This window comes from Podarcis muralis, chromosome 10 (genome assembly GCF_964188315.1).
Source record: "Podarcis muralis chromosome 10, rPodMur119.hap1.1, whole genome shotgun sequence".
In the NCBI taxonomy this organism is placed as follows: domain Eukaryota; kingdom Metazoa; phylum Chordata; class Lepidosauria; order Squamata; family Lacertidae; genus Podarcis; species Podarcis muralis.
The window spans coordinates 70,961,950-70,977,503 of record NC_135664.1 but is presented as its reverse complement, the minus strand read 5'-3'; the positions used below and the strand labels follow the sequence as shown (position 1 = coordinate 70,977,503).

General features: G+C 49.0%; 1 protein-coding gene across 5 annotated transcripts in view; it reads left to right on the top strand.

The window, feature by feature from the left end:
- TASOR2 (transcription activation suppressor family member 2) overlaps positions 1-14,903 on the top strand; it is a 63,571-nt gene extending 48,668 nt beyond the window's left edge. For all 5 annotated transcript variants that reach the window (XM_077935363.1, XM_028747791.2, XM_028747792.2 and 2 more), the window contains 7 exons: positions 1,144-4,884; positions 6,644-6,769; positions 7,669-7,822; positions 8,679-8,787; positions 10,091-10,272; positions 11,427-11,541; positions 14,001-14,903. In XM_077935363.1, the coding sequence (XP_077791489.1) occupies positions 1,144-4,884; positions 6,644-6,769; positions 7,669-7,822; positions 8,679-8,787; positions 10,091-10,272; positions 11,427-11,541; positions 14,001-14,004 (4,431 nt within the window). In that variant the 3' untranslated portion in view covers positions 14,005-14,903. The remainder of the gene's footprint in view (positions 1-1,143; positions 4,885-6,643; positions 6,770-7,668; positions 7,823-8,678; positions 8,788-10,090; positions 10,273-11,426; positions 11,542-14,000) is intronic.
- Positions 14,904-15,554: the final 651 nt, after the last annotated feature.

Below are 15,554 nucleotides of genomic sequence, written 5' to 3'. Positions count from 1 at the left end.
TTGAGTCAAGAGCCTAGAAGTTCCTCACCCATGATTGATTGGATTGATTTGATTTGATTCGATCATAAGATCTCAGGGCGGTTCACAGAATAAAATGCACAGAGGTTCCTAATAGACATTTTTATTGATAGCCACCTGTCAACATGTCCTCCATGAAACCTTGGAAACTATCTACAGTGGTACTTTGGTTCTCAAACTTAATCCATTCCAGAAGTCTGTTCGACTCCCAAAGCCGTTCGAAAACCAATGCTCGGCTTCCGATTGGCTGCAGGAGCTTCCTGCAGTCAAACAGTAGCTGCATTGGACGTTCGGCTTCTGAAAAACATTCACAAACTGGAACGCTTACTTCCGGGTTTGCGGCGTTTGGGAGCCGAATTGTTCGACAGCTAAGCCGTTCGATAACCAAGGTACCACTATATGGAAATTAAAGGGAATTCGGCTTCAAATGTAAGAGAAGCCCTGCCAATTCCCCTTTAATTCCCATAGACAGTTCCCATCAATTTTTTCTCTTGTTGCTGTTAGTAGTATGACAGTAGCCTCTACGGCAAATTGTGCTGTAAAGCCCGTAGAGCATGATGTCCTTCCCTAGTGAACTTGGAACAGCCAGCGGAGATAGAAAGCCAACATAATACTTATTTATTAAATAACTGGGATTAAAGAACCATCTTGGTTCAGGGAGGAGGTCTGAAGAAAAACCTGGGAAATGGAAAAACCTCACTTTTCGGGGCCCTGTTTAGCTGTTGGACAGCATTATAGAGCTGGCTGCCATAACCTGCGACAAACACAGTGATTCGAACTCTGCCCTTTGTGCTAACCAGATTGAATGGTGAAAACAAGGGAAGATTGATGACTAGGCCACGAGGCATGGCTAGCAGAGACTGTGCTTTGATTTGTGACAAGTTGTGGCAGCTTATTCTTGAAGCAGCACAGTGGGGTAAACCTTGAAGGAGCTCGAAAGGTAGGAGGGCCGAGGCTCTCTCAACTCCAGGAAGCGTGTGTTGGTAAACGTTTGCACCATGCTGTGATTTTTGTTTTTTACTGCTCTAGGATAGTTTGCAGATTTTAAAAAGCTATGGAGATTTATTTTTTACTTTTTGCCTTTCTGTCTCTCTGAACTTTTGAAACTTGGAATTTTTATTTCAGGTGGCTGTGGAGAAACCTGATGAAGAACTCCCACTGGATCCTGCCCTCTCCGCAGAGAGCCAGAGCAGAAACTTGACAGATGAGCATACCGAAGGGCGTTCGAGGCCTCAGGAGCGTGGAACTGATGCGGAGGCGACTGCGAGTGTCGCCTTAGCTGAGGTTTCCCAAAGCGATGCTGCTTCCAAAGATGCGGAAGTCCTGGAGAATTCAGCCAGCAAACAGCCTAGTGCAAACACGATGGCCGGTGGCGTTTCTGCAGAGAAGATTTCTGAATTAAAGGCTTCCTCTCCTTCTGCAGAGGAGAAGGAGGACAGCCCACGGAGCGGGGGCGCCGTGTTGCTGCGTCCTGCTGAAATAGGCTGGTTAGAAGCAGACAGTGATTGTGGGGAAGTCAACAAACCGTGTAGAGAGGGGAGGGGGTCACAGGATCTCCCCGTAGATGAGGAAGATATAGAAGGAGAGAGCACGGGGTGGGAATCAATTGAACTTGCTCTTTCGGACAGCAACGATACTGACTCAGAGCCCCGAGATATGGACTTGGACCAAGAGAACAAAGAAGAGGAAGGCTGTGCAATAGAAGACAGGGAAGCTGCCAGGGCCTCTACATCCCCAGTCACTTTTCCACCATCACCAGCCACAGTTTCCGAGCATCAGGCAGAATCACCTGGTACCCAAGAAGACTTTGTACTATCAACCCCTAATTCTGCATCTCTAGGCCCAGCAGATGCGGTTAAGGGTTTCTGCCTTTCAGAGGAAGATAGAGAGGACAATCTGTTTGATTCCCTTCCATTACGGACTAGCCCTGTAAATCAAATAACCCACGATGAAGTAGCCCAGTCTCCAGGGACAGAAGATGCCGTTGAATTAGCCAAACATCCCATGTCTCCAAACCAAATGGATGTGGCTGAAAGCACCCGTAGGTCCCAGGAAGATAACAAAACCAACCTAGAAGATTCAGCTTCTGCACAAGCTGCTGGATTAAAGGATATGGCAACTCGAGGAGAATCTGTAGAGAGCCGAGATTCTGTTGTACTGGCAAACAGCCCCAAATTTCCAAACCCAGTCGGTTCGGACGATACTTCCTTTGCTTCCACAGAAGAGAAAGGAATGAATCTGGCTGATTCAGTTTCACCGGAGGAGAGTCCTGTCCATCAAACAAGTCCTGATGATGTAACAGAATTGCCAACTGCCCAGGAAGACTCTGTGAAGTCAACCAAACATCACATATCCCTAAATCAAATGGATTTGATTGAAGACATTTCCCAGGAAGAGGGTAACCTGACTGACCCAAGTCCGCTGCAAACGTGTGGACCGTGCCAAGTGCAGAGCAGCCCATCAGTTCAAGGGGAATCCACAGGGAAACAAGAAAATTCTGCTTTATCAGCTCCAAATCTTGCACCTGAAAAAGAAATAGACTTGGTCGCGGCTTCCTGTGTTTCGCCGGAAGAGGATGGAATCCACATGGCTGATGTGCTTAAGTTGCAGGTTAGTCCTGTCTATCAAGTAATATCTGATGAAGAGGAAGACTTGCCGGGGAACCAAGAGCACTCAGCTGAAAATAGCACACTCACAAAGCAAACGCGTTCAGCTGAGGATTCCTGCATCCCGCAGGAAAAGGAAGCCCTCCACCTGGTAGGTGTGGCTCCATTGCAAGTGAATGAACTGCGGTGCAACATAGCAACTCAAGAGGAAGGGAAGGCCAGGCAGACAACAGAACAACTTGGCAATTCTCAGGGCCAGAGTTGGCATTTGGATAGTAAAGAATTGGACACCAGTACTGACAATCAAAAGTGTGGCGTTAACAGTGAGGACATTGAAGTCTCTCCTGTGCCCCGAGAATCGGCATCCGATGATGATAAGCTAAGCCAAGCTGTAGTTACTGTGCCTGAAGACATCAGGTCCTTTCTCTATGAGTTGATAGACACTGTGAGTGGCATGACGGCCGTGAGCAAAGAAACCGCCTTTGCGAAAGAGAATCCAGCCTTAAACTGGATTAGTTCCGTCACCCTTGAGTGTGTGACCCCTCCGGAGAGTGATGAAGAGAGTTATGCCACTGACAAGCTTGCCCATTATGACCCCAAATGGGCGATGACAGGTGACTCTTTAGCGCAGCCTAGTAACAAGAGAGACTCTCACATGGCTGTACAAAGATACGGGTGGTATCATTCAGCACTGCAGGGAAGCATAAATTCCGGTCAGGTGGATGTGGCTGAAAGGAAGTCTCATCAAGAGACAGGAGCTGCTACGGACACCCTTGAAAGTTCATGCTGTCCAGAGTGGGAAGACACGGGCACAAGAAGTCCAGAACGCCAGTTCCCCTTGATCCAAGCAGCTGCGTTGTGTGGGGTTGACCCAGGACAAGTTAGTTCGGAAGCATCCATGTTTGAGGACCAGCTCAGGAAGGCAGGCAGAGAAATGCTGCCTTTTGTGCCGTCAGTGCGTCCTACGGAATGTTTATCCGAAGAATCTGGGTCATCTGCACATAAAGACACACATGATCTGTATGAAAACCCGGTGGAGAATCTGGAGGACCCTGAAGGTGCTCCGGCCGGTGAAAGACCCGTGCCATTTGTCGGAGCTACGGGCGTGAATATAAATTGGGAAAATAAATGTGTTTCTGCGGACGGTGTCCCAGAACCCTGCGGAGATGTGCATCACAGAGGTCAGCCTGAGATACTGTCTACAAGATCTGCTGCCTCGCCAGATGCCATGGAAATGAGTTGCGCCAGTGATTTGAGCTGTGAGAACGAGCTTCACAAGGGTGACGGCTGGATGTTTCTGGAAAACAAGGTGGCGGTGCCTGATGTTGAGGCTGAGACTATCCAGTATGACTGGCCGTCCTCATTCCGGGAAGGCGATAGGTCTGTGCTGCCTTCTCCCGAAGAGTCGGGACCTCTAAAGGACTATTTAAACTTTACTATAACCAAGAAGCACCAAGAAAAAAACAGAAGCTTTCAGTCTTCCAAGAGGCGTAGCCCTTTTTTCGGAGAGCAGGAATGGAAAAACTTCTCCGATAGGGCTTGGAGGGTTCTGAACGACCCCATTCAGAGCACTTTAGATATGGAGTGTCTGCGTTTCCACGATAAGCTAAAACATACCCTTAAGAAACCACAACCTCCTACCTCTGGCGAAGGTACTCCGGAGCGCTTGCTTCAGGTAACGGCAGAGACGTTGCCATCGAGAAAGGTCCCTGAAGCTCCTGAGCTCAGCGTGCCACCCAGGAGCCGAAGCCCGCTTCTGATAACTATTTTGAATCGGGGCCCGAGGCACAGTGCCCCACACAGCACCCCCAGAAGCAGACACAGCGACCCTTTTGAACCTCCTCCCCCGTTTGCTTCTGCCCAGGAATCAGTGAGCAATGCTGCTAGAACGAAAGGTCAAGGACAAGGGCCGGCCGCTCCTTTCCACCTCAACAAGTTAACGTACAATAATAAGCTAAAGGATTCCCGAGGAGACATATCGGTCATCATGGACGAGTTTGCCGAATTGAGCAGGTTGATGACGCAGGGCGACAGGCAGGCGAGTTTCGCGGCCAGAGAGCCAAATCCTACCTCAGAAGATGCTCTGGAGAAAAGGGGTCCCTCCTTGCCTCAGAGGACGACGTCCTACGAGCACCTCTTCACCGAACTGTGCAGCACACTACATTTCAAGCTGAAGACGGTTGCCCAGGAAGCTTGCAAAAAGCCTTATGCATTCTACCTGGTGGAAACGGGCGACAGTCCTTTCTTTGGGAGACTAAAGGTAAGATGTTTCACATTTTATTTTATTTTTCAAAAAAAAAATTATTGGTTTTCCACAAATTTTTAAACACACCAACAAACAAACAAACATAAATCCTAACCTTATTAAGACTAATCTAATTAACATTGTTAAGCGACTTCCTCGTGTCCCCTTGGTTGAATTTCAGTGTATATCATTGTAAAGGTTTTCCAAAACCTATATTCTCATAAAGTTAACTTAATCACTTAACATCTTTCTTACTTTCCGGATCTAAATTTCAACATATTAATTTATCACATTACATATTAAAATCCTAAGCCTATCTGGTAATTTGCAAGCTTTTCCAGTCAATTTAACTTAACAAAGATGTTTCACATTTTAAATATTGCACCAGGTTTTAGGCGGTGGAGAAATCGGCAACGGGTGACAACTGCCCAGTGTGGATGGAACGCTCTCAGCTACTCTATAGTTTGCAAATCGGGAACAGGGCCCTTGTCTTGCACGTCCCTTCTCTCAGCCTGGGTTTCCAGCTCCCTTCCTTTAACATAGGGAGCTCCCTTGCACCAGGTCAGACAATTGGTTCATTTAGTCCACTGTTGTTGACTTGCAGTGGCTTTTCAGGGGTTCAGGACTACCCACAGACCCTGGGGATTGAACCCTGGGGCTTCTGTATGTAAAGCAAATACCCTGACCCTGGCCTTTCCAGCATTGTTGGTGTGGAATGATGCTAACCTGGGTTCCCCTCTGAACCAGGGCATGCAAACTAGCTGTTCAGGAGGGGAACCTTGGTTAGTGTTTGCGCATGCTGAACAGTAATACATGATTACACTGGGTGGCAGGGTGTGTGTGTGTGTGTGTGTGTGTGTGTGTGTGTGGCAGGAGTGAAAGAGGGAGCATCACAGATTCCAGAGGCAGGCCCAGGTTTCCACACCACAATGTCCAGGGTCCCAGCACTGGAGTTTAATGTTGAAAATGACAGCACCAGTGAGGGTGCCCCGGTATCCCCTACTGAGGACCAGCCTCTAAAGGGCACCATGTTGACAAAGGCTGCTCTGCTTCATGGTGCATCTCCTCTTTGCTGATGGAGGTTTGGTCTAGGTGGCTTTTGAGGTCCCTTCTGGCTCTGATTCTCTGGGTGTTCAGTCATTCTGGGGCTCTAGCATTAAAAAAAACAAAACCCCAAACCTACTCTCAGCTGTCCATGTCCCCCTCCTCTCTTTGCTTTCGTTTAAAAAAGGAACATCATATTTAATGTGCGGGACTTGATTGTATGGAAAGTGCTTTTGGGTGGGATTCAGCTGCAGTTAACAGCCTTGGGGCGAATCTCCCATTTCAAGTGAGGAGAACAGGACAACAGAAGTGTGATATTAGCAGAATAGTGTTGGACTCTGACCTGGGAGACCAGGATTCAAATCCCTGCTTCAGCCATGAAGCTCGCTGGGTGACCTTGAGCTGCTCCCTGTCTCTCAGCCTATCCTACCTCACAGGGTTGTTGTGAGAATAAATGGGGGAGGGGAGAGAAAACCATGCAGACCACCTTGAGCTCCTTGGAGGAAAAGCTGACATATAAATGGAACAAACAAATAGCAATGAACACGATGGATTTTGTTTGTACTGGATTAGAGGACTCGTCTCTGTCCCTTACCTGCAGAATTATCCTGAATTTCTGTTGCTGCTTGAAGACGCAGAAAAACTCTGGTTTTGTTTTCATTTTTGCTTTTAACTGTGAAAGCAGCCATTCTGGTTTTGGTGATGGGTTTTTTTAAACGTTCTGTTTCAGAACTTGCTGAAAAAAGGGAGCCATGTGGAAATGAAGCCTCTGCATTTTTGTAAGACAAGCCACTCCGAGGGAGACAGACTGATGGTCATCATTAGGAATGAGGACATATACCGACACATATATAAAGTAGGTTCAAAAGTGCCTTTCCTGTGTGGCACAGGAAAAACAGCTTCCGGATATTAAAACCTGGTTCTCTTCCCTCCCACTGCCAAATGCTTCTAACGTTCCCCCTCCCTGGTGCTTCAGTGCTTTACAAAACATGGGAAGCTGCCTTTGTATAGGCAGACTTTCGTTTCATCGAGCACAGTTTGTCTACACTGACTGGCAGCACCTTTCCAGGGTTTTGCACAGAGGACCCTCTGGGCTGTATCTGGAGAGGCCAGGAATTGGACCTGGGTTCAGTTCTGCATGCAGAGCAGACCCTCCGCCACCAGTATGACGTTCGGTTCACGATACTGGTTCCCAGCCGTCGCCAGCACTGGGCGTAGCATTTGGCTTCCTGCTAATCTTGAACTGCAGCCTTCACTGAGGCAAGTTTCCAGTCCCTGTGAGGTTGTGAAAGAGAAGCTTGTTTACAATGCAGTAAGCATTCTGCAACTTTGCTCGATCATACAGGTGGCAGGATTCCCCTCTGCGTCACCCTAAATTTGGAAGGCTAAACAAGTTTTAGCAAGGAATACACAGGCCTGATTGCTATCTGTTGTGGGTAGGAGTTCCTGTTTCTGTGTGTGCCTTCCTCCCAAAGTCTGAGGGGTCAGATCCAGGGGCGGAGAGCAGGCGTGGGCGTGGCTGGCGCATGTCCTGGGGGTGTGGCGTGGCGTGCCGCCTGCGGGGGTGGGGGGCAGCCGTGATAGCACCCACTGGGATCGCGCTGCCAGGGGCGGTGTGCTCCCCCCGCACCCCTCGTCCTCTGCCAGTGGTCAGATCTCCTGCTTGTGCACCCGGTGCCACCCTCTGCCCACCCGAGGGAAACGTAACCGATGGACCAGTGCTGAACCTGAAAAAAACATTTGTCTCCTGGGCAGATCCCGTCCTTGCTGAGGCTAAAGCGCTTTCCCAGCGTGACCTTTGTGGGAGTGGACAACCCTGAGGACATCTTTGACAACACGCATCAGGAGCTGTTCCACAGCGGGGGCTTCGTGGTGTCTGACGACAAAGTGCTTGAGGCGATGACAATGGGTGAGATGTTGCGCCCAGTGTGCCAGTTCCGGAAAAGCACAGCTTTCTGGAGGTGGTGTGTCTTCGGAAGTGGTGCACAGGGATTGTTTCCTGTGATTGAATGTTGTGGCAGTATAAATAGAAGCAAACCTCCCTGCGAGCATGTCAGGGAGAATATGTCTCCTCGTGTTAAATATTTGTCTTCCGCTCGTATCTCCCTTAGATGTGGCCTGGTGCATCTCCCATTAGTATGGTGCTTTGCAGTGCTATGTATGAAGTCCTAAACAGTTTGGTACCCAAATACCTGAAAGAGCATCTCACCCGATACCAGCCACCTTGGGCCCTACAATCAGGATGGAGACCCAGATGCTGGCCGTGCTGCTGTGCATTGCCCTATCGGGGTTGACCCACGACAGGGCCTTCTCAGTGGTAGTTCCCTGCTTGTGGAACACCTTCCCTGCCGAGGTGTCTCGCTCATTATTAACATTTTGGAGGGACCTTAAAACGTTCACCCAGATATTTAATGGCTGAAATACTGTTCCTTGGCACCCTAGAAATTATTAACCTTTGAGGATACGTGACTTATTTCCTCCCCCCCCCCCATTTATTAATTTCTTCAGGGGGGGTTTTCCTTCAAGGGATGGGATGGCTTTGCTGTTTTGTGGGCTCCTTTGAGAGGAAGGGTGGGGTAAAAAACCAATCAATAATACGGAGGATGATTCAGTGAACGGCGACAGTGGCAATATTGATGGCTAAGGACCGGCAGCCTTAATAACCGGGGCTCCCCAGCTGTTACCATGTGGCAGCGGAGACGGAACTCTAGGCAGCCAAACTTCGTAGTTTTCACTGTCCTGTTGTGCTGATGCTCTTCCGGCAGGGGAGCTTAAAGACGCTGTCAAAACCTTGGAGAAGCTCAACTGCAGCCACGGGAGATGGAGCTGGCTCCTTCACTACAAAGAGACCAAGAGACTCCGAGAGGACGCCAGGTGAGGACGACTCTGGCACTGACTAAATCCCTTCTCCCTGCTAAATCCCTGCAGAGTCCTCGTTCCCCCACCTGCCAGGATGCCTTTGCTAGCCCCCCCCCCCCCCGTCCATGCAAGCATGTATTTATTTCCTTACTCCCTATATTTACAGACTGCCCAGTTTCAAGCTCTCAGGTAACAACAAAGACCGTTTAAAACTGCAGTTTACTGAAATGATCAAATAAATTGATTGAGGCCTCGGATGCAGACAGTGGGGTTATCCTTCCTCCCCTATGCACACAGCCAGGCCCTGATCCGAGCCGGTGCTTCCACGTGCCTCCCCTCCTCCCGAGTAGCTTCTGTGGACAGTTCAGCAGCTGAAGTTCCTGCCTGGCCCTGTCTCCTCTTCTGCTGTGGCTCCCTGCATGTGAGGTCCAGCCAGGAACCCAGGCAGTGGCCGTGGGGGCCTCTAGTCTGAGGTCAGGGGTGTCTGGCTCTCCTGCACTGGAGATCCACTTGAGGATCCTGCTTTCTTTGTTGCTCCTTAGGAGGAGGTCTGAACCTGGACAGAACTGGTGTCTGGTTTGAGGACATTACCTAACCACGTTTCCCCTGAACGCTGCTTCCAATCACATGCCTGCAGTGGGCTTCTTGGCCTGGGAAAGAGATCCACTGGGTCCCAAAAGCCTGCAAGCCCAACTCTCTCTGCAGTGTAACACTCCCTTGCATGTGCCCTGCTTTGCCCTGCTGCTGGCTAAATTAAAAGTACTCAGTTCCTCTGAATTTCAGCACATAGAACTCCCATAGGATATGCCTGCATTCTTGTTCATTTATATAATGCCGTTAGCTCAAGAAGCAACTCTCTGGGCAGCATCCTCAAGAAGCATCTCTCTGGGCAGCATTGAGAGCCAGTGTGGTGTAGTGGTTAAGAGCGGCAGTCTCGTAATCTGGGGAACCGGGTTCGCGTCTCCGCTCCTCCACATGCAGCTGCTGGGTGACCTTGGGCCAGTCACACTTCTTTGAAGTCTCTCAGCCCCACTCACCTCACAGAGTGTTTGTTGTGGGGGAGGAAGGGAAAGGAGAATGTTAGCCGCTTTGAGACTCCTTAGGGTAGTGATAAAGCAGGATATCAAATCCAAACTCCTCCTCTTCTTCTTCTTCATCCTGCACTGCAGGGGCTTGGACTGGATGACCCTTGGTGTCCCTTCTCCATCTACAATTCTCCGATTCCTATTCTGTGAATAAGAGGTGTGCTTTTTGGGCACAGTCCCAAACTCAAAGCTGCTTGGGACCAAACTCTCTTGACGTTTTGTTCTCCCTGCAGGAAGGACCCTGCAGCTCACGCCAAGGAGATGCTCCTGAAATCCTGCCAGGGTTCCAACATCACTGAAGTTCTCCACTACCACCAGTGCGATTCCAAGTCTTCCCCGAGATCTGAGCATCTGAATTGCTTGCTGAACTTGCAGGTTCAGCACATCAGCAGGAGATTTGCCGTGTTCCTCACAGGTAGGGAGATCTTGCCATATCCTGGCTGTGGGGGCACTTCTCTTGTGGATATCTTCTCCTCTCCCCTCACCCCGCAAAAAAACCCCCCACATTTTCAGGGCAGTGTGAAAAAGGATGTGGAGACAAGCAGCCTTTGTGGGTCCTGGCCCTGCTGAGAAGGGCTTTCCACTGCCTTGAGCTTTTCCAGAATTTCCAGAGGTTTAGAGTATTCCTTGAATGGCAGAGCAGCCAATGAGACCATAATGGGATCGTTAGGAAAGGGGTTGAAAACAAAAGTGCCGATATCATAACGGGATTGTGCAAATCTATGGTGCTGCCACACATGGGATGCCGTTTTCAGTTCTGCTTAGCATGCCTCCAAAAGGATATTGTAGAGCTGGAAAAGGTTCAGAAAACGGCAGTCAAAATGGTTTGGAGCCATGCTGGGAGCTTTTTAAAAATGAGAGCAAACTAAACATTTGGGAATTTTTCTTGTCTTTTTTAAGGGAAAAATGCAGACGTAGCGAACTTTAAAAGAGGATTAGACAAATTCACGGAGTTGTTGGCTGCTAGCGATGAGGGGTATATTTTACCCACTGTCAGATGCAGTGTGGTTCTGAATTCCAGTTGCGAGTATTCCCAAGGGGAGTGCTCTTGCACTCAGGTCCTCCTTGCAGGCTCTCCCAGAGGCATGCAATTGTCCCCTGTGAGAACATGATGTTGGGTTAGACGGGACTTTGTCCTGAAGCAACGGACAGGCTCTGCTTACATTCGTGCGTGTTCTCCAGGTGTTGTACACTAAAACTCCCATCACCTCCTCCGACCATGGGCTGATGGGAGTTGTAGTCCAAAAGCAGCTGGAGAGCACTAGGTTTGCTTTCCTGATACAGGTCTGGTCTTAAGAGCAAAGGCACACATGGGCATTTTGGGTTCCTGCTTCCCAGCTCTGACGCACCCCTTCTCTGTTACTGCCGATCGACCTGAGAAATTGCTTTAAGAGGAGTTTCACGAGGCCAAAACTGATCAAGCATTTCCCCCAACCAACTCCATCCCCACATACCCAGAGTTGGCCCGGCTCCCTGGAATTTAGCTTGTTGGGAAGCCATCTCAGGGCGTTGTATATTTTGCAGAGGTAAGCAACAGTAACATCTCCTTTTTTCATTCGCTCCTTGTAGAGAAACCCAGCGCCAGCCGAGAGGCCATGGAGAATAAGGGGATCCTGGTGCTGGATGTAAATACTTTCGTTGCGACGGCTGAAAATTTGGCAGCACCGTTTAGAAGTGGCTGTTGGTAAGCGGGAAGCCACGGGGGTGGTTCTTTGTACCGGGGAGCAGCGCAAATGGAGAAAACTGGAAGGCTTGCTAGCACCAGCCTTAGAAGGCGGGCGGATTTCATGAGTGGCAGGCGCTGTGAGCGCTCCCTATTCTGCCCCTCTCCCTGCCTTTTTTTTTTTTTTTAGACCGGGGGGTTGGAACTGCTTTCAACCAAAGGTCCACAGTCCCTTCTAGCCACAGAACAGGGGTGGGCAGGGCCAAATGCAAAAGTGGGAGGAGCAAGAGGGATGATCACTTTAAGGACACTTCGCAGCCAGACCAAAATGCTTTGGGATGTGAGCAGTGTGGCCTGGGGATAAAAAGCCTGTACTGGGGATGAGTCATAGGATCACAGAGCTGGAAGGAGTTCCGAGGGCCAGATGAAGAAGTTTGAAGGGGCCGCATTTGACCCCTGGGTCTGAGCACAGGGTTTTTTAGAGCAATATTGCTTACATGAGTTGGTACAATGTCCCAGAGTGATGAATCAGGAAGGCCCCGGTTCGAACCCCACCTCTGCCTTGGACTCCAGAGGGGGGTCTGAAAGCACCCTCCTCCCCATAGTTGCAATTTGAGGCTGATAAAATACTGAGGTCCCTTGCATTGGAAGGATTATTGGGGAGGGGGCAACCTTATAAGTCAGCAGATACCGTTGCGCTAACAGCGTCCTTATTGAACATGAAGAAGAGGAAGAGTTTGGATTTGATATCCTGCTTTATCACTACCCAAAGGAGTCTCAAAGCGGCTCACATTCTCCTTTCCCTTCCTCCCCCACAACAAACACTCTGTGAGGTGAGTGGGGCTGAGAGACCTCTGAGAAGTGTGACTGGCCCAAGGTCACCCAGCAGCTGCATGTGGAGGAGTGGAGACGCGAACCCGGTTCCCCAGATTACGAGTCTACCGCTCTTAACCACTTCACCACACTGGCTCTGGGAACTGGAATCTCAGCGTCTGGTTGCTCACCCCACCTCAAAAAAGTGCATGCATGTGAAATGCTTTGAGCACTAAAGCACCATAAAAATACTAAAAATATCGTCCTTGTTTCTGATGCCGCACTGCGAACAGAACGGTTGAAGGGCTCCACCTGGTGGTCTGTGAAAGACCTGCACCCACAGCCCAGTTTTTTCTGCCTCTGTTCTGTCTCCAGCCCAGGTCCATCTTCATTACTTTTCCTGTTCTGTGGGGCCTCCTCTAAAGAGCTCAGTGTGGCATACATGATTAGTCCCTGCTGTTTTATTCTTGCAGCAGCTATGGGAGAGGAGGGGGCTGGCCAAATGTCAGCCAGTGATCTCCTGGATTGACGGATATTTGAACCTGGATCTGACATCCACTTCATCAACTTGTGGAGGTTTTGATGACAAGAACACCTGCAGTATATGCAGATGAATTACCGTATTTTTCGCTCTATAGGGCACACCCGACCATAGGACGCACCTTGTTTTAGAGGGGGAGAACAAGAAAAAAAACCTCCCCCTCTCTGCTCAATGCCCCTTCAGTGTAGCGGCAGGAGAAACGGAGCCCCTTCTATTTCTCCTCCCGCTTGGCTGAAGGGGCGCTGCGCAGCTCTCCCTCTCTGCTGAAGCCAGGAGAGTCTTGCTCTCCTGGCTTCAGCAAAAGGAACCCGAAGCCTTCGGAGCGCAGCGCGAGTTCCTGCTGCGCTCCGAAGGCTTCAGATTCCTTTCGCTGAAGCCAGGAGAGTCTATCCCTGAAGCCTGGAGAGTGAGGGGTTGGTGCGCACTGACCCCTCTCGTTCTCCAGGCTTCAGCGAAAGCAACACGTAGCCTCCGGAGCGTGGAGGGAGCGCTCCCTCTGCGCTTTGGAAGCTTCGCATTGCTATTGCTGAAGCCAAGGAGCCTGCATTTGCTCCATAGGACGAACACACATTTCCCCTTAATTTTTGGAGGGGAAAAGTGCATCCTATAGAGCGAAAAATACAGTAGGTTTCAACCAAGGTTTCCCAAACTTGGGTCTTCAGCTGTTTTTGGACTATAGTTCCCTTCATCCCTGCTAGTTAGGGATGATGGAAACTGTAGTCCAAAAACAGCTGGAAACTCAGGTTTTGGAAACCCTGATTTAAAATAAGGCAGTGAGCTGGTTGTGATGGAAGCTGTTGTCTAGAGGGCCAGTTTCCCCATCCCTGGTGGAGATGTTGAGTTGAAAGGGGAAATGTTTGTGCAACAGGAGACACCTCAAGGATACCAGCAAGCAAGACTTTGACCATTGAGATGCTGCTGGAGACAAAAATACCGTTTGACCTCAGACCAAAATTGTACTGCATTATTCTCCCCCTAATTCAAGAGGATGTTGAATTACGGCAGACCGTGCCTTTTGTGTAATAACATCTCCTCCCTGCTCCACATCAGTTTGATGTTTGCCATTTTGAAATAGACAGCAGCATCAAGAGTGGTCCTTACTGTGATGTGTGTCCCTGTATTTTAGGTAACCGAGACAGATGCCTTCCTGACCCTCCATGGCCCTGGTGCAGAACACTGAACAAACCTGTTCAGTCCCAGGAGAGAAATTATTATTTTTTTCTGCTTCCTGACTTGCACAATAAAAATTGTGCCTCATACATAGGATGTTTTCTTTCCTTGTTCTTCCCCACTCCATCCTTGAATAGAACGGTGGCTGTTTTATTTAAGGGCTGCTGTTTTATTTAAGGGTTGTAGAGAAAAGTCGTTTTTATTTAACCACAATGTGGAAAAACCTTGTAAGAAAATTATTTGTGTTATTATTGATAGGAATTGTCTTGCATAGGAAGAAGCGTTATAATGACTGGGTTGTGCAGCTAATTATAATTATCATTGTGGGGTGGGGCAGGGGAGGGGTGGGGGAACCTGTGTTACTTGAAGGTTTAGGAATCAGTCTGTTGGAGACAGTTTTCCCAGACATACGGTACCTAACAGGCTCCATCCACCTGGAGCTTCACTGCTAGGCTTTTGGACACTGGCTCAGATTCATTTAAGCAGTGCAATGGCAAAGCGGAATTGAGTCGCAGGTGGATCGTGATTAAATCACAAGCAACTTGGGGTCTGGTTTGCCCTTTTTAAAAATCACATTAAAACAAGTTACTGTGCAATGAACGTTACCTTTCAAGGTTTTTTTTATTCATCTTTTGCTGATGGGTATTAACCAGTAACAAGCAGAACTCCACCCCCCACCCTCCTTGTAGATAGCAGAGTTTGAATTCTTGAATTAAAAACCTCCTTTCCTCTCTGAACTATTTATGGTGTTGCAATAAAGGGCCTCCCCGGATTACAGCACCGACGAGAGGCGGAAATGTATCTCTTTGCAGATTTTTTTTTGTAACTAACATTTATAAATAAAGCTGGATAAAAAGTTGTTGGCCTGACTCAATGCAACGTCAAATGACTGGGAGGGTGACAACCGCCGCAGACTCCAAAAGTGCGGTTCATTGTTAAGTGTAAAGTGGGTTTTGCACTGGGGCAAAGAGCTGCAAACTTGCCAAAGCAGAGTGTGGTTGGCAGCAGGTAGACAGACAGCAATTTTGAGCCAGAGGTTGTTGATGAATGAAGGGGTCAAGCCAGTATATGGCAGCTGTGAAAAAGGCGAGTCCCAAGGGATAAAAAATGCTGGAGTCACAATGTCCTCTGGGGCAGCTACGGTTGGAATTTATATTTGACTACCATAAAATCTGATAATGGCATAGAATCTGATAAAGGGCAGTCTTTTCTGCTATCAACATTGACCAGGGGCATTCTACTTGATTTATCAGCATTGCATTGCAGCAAGGCTGAGATTCTCACTTCAAATCTGTCCTTAAGACCCGGTTCTTCCAGAAGATTGATCGTCAGCTGGCCTCAAGGGCTAATCATTCCCCCAGATTCACCACTGTAAGCTTTCTGCAGAGCAGGGATGGGGAAGCCAGTCTCACTCATGCTGGGACTCCAGTTCCCATCAGCCCCAGGCAGCACAGCCAGTGGTCAAGGACGATGGGTGCTGTAGTCTAGCGACAATAGTCCTCTCAGAATT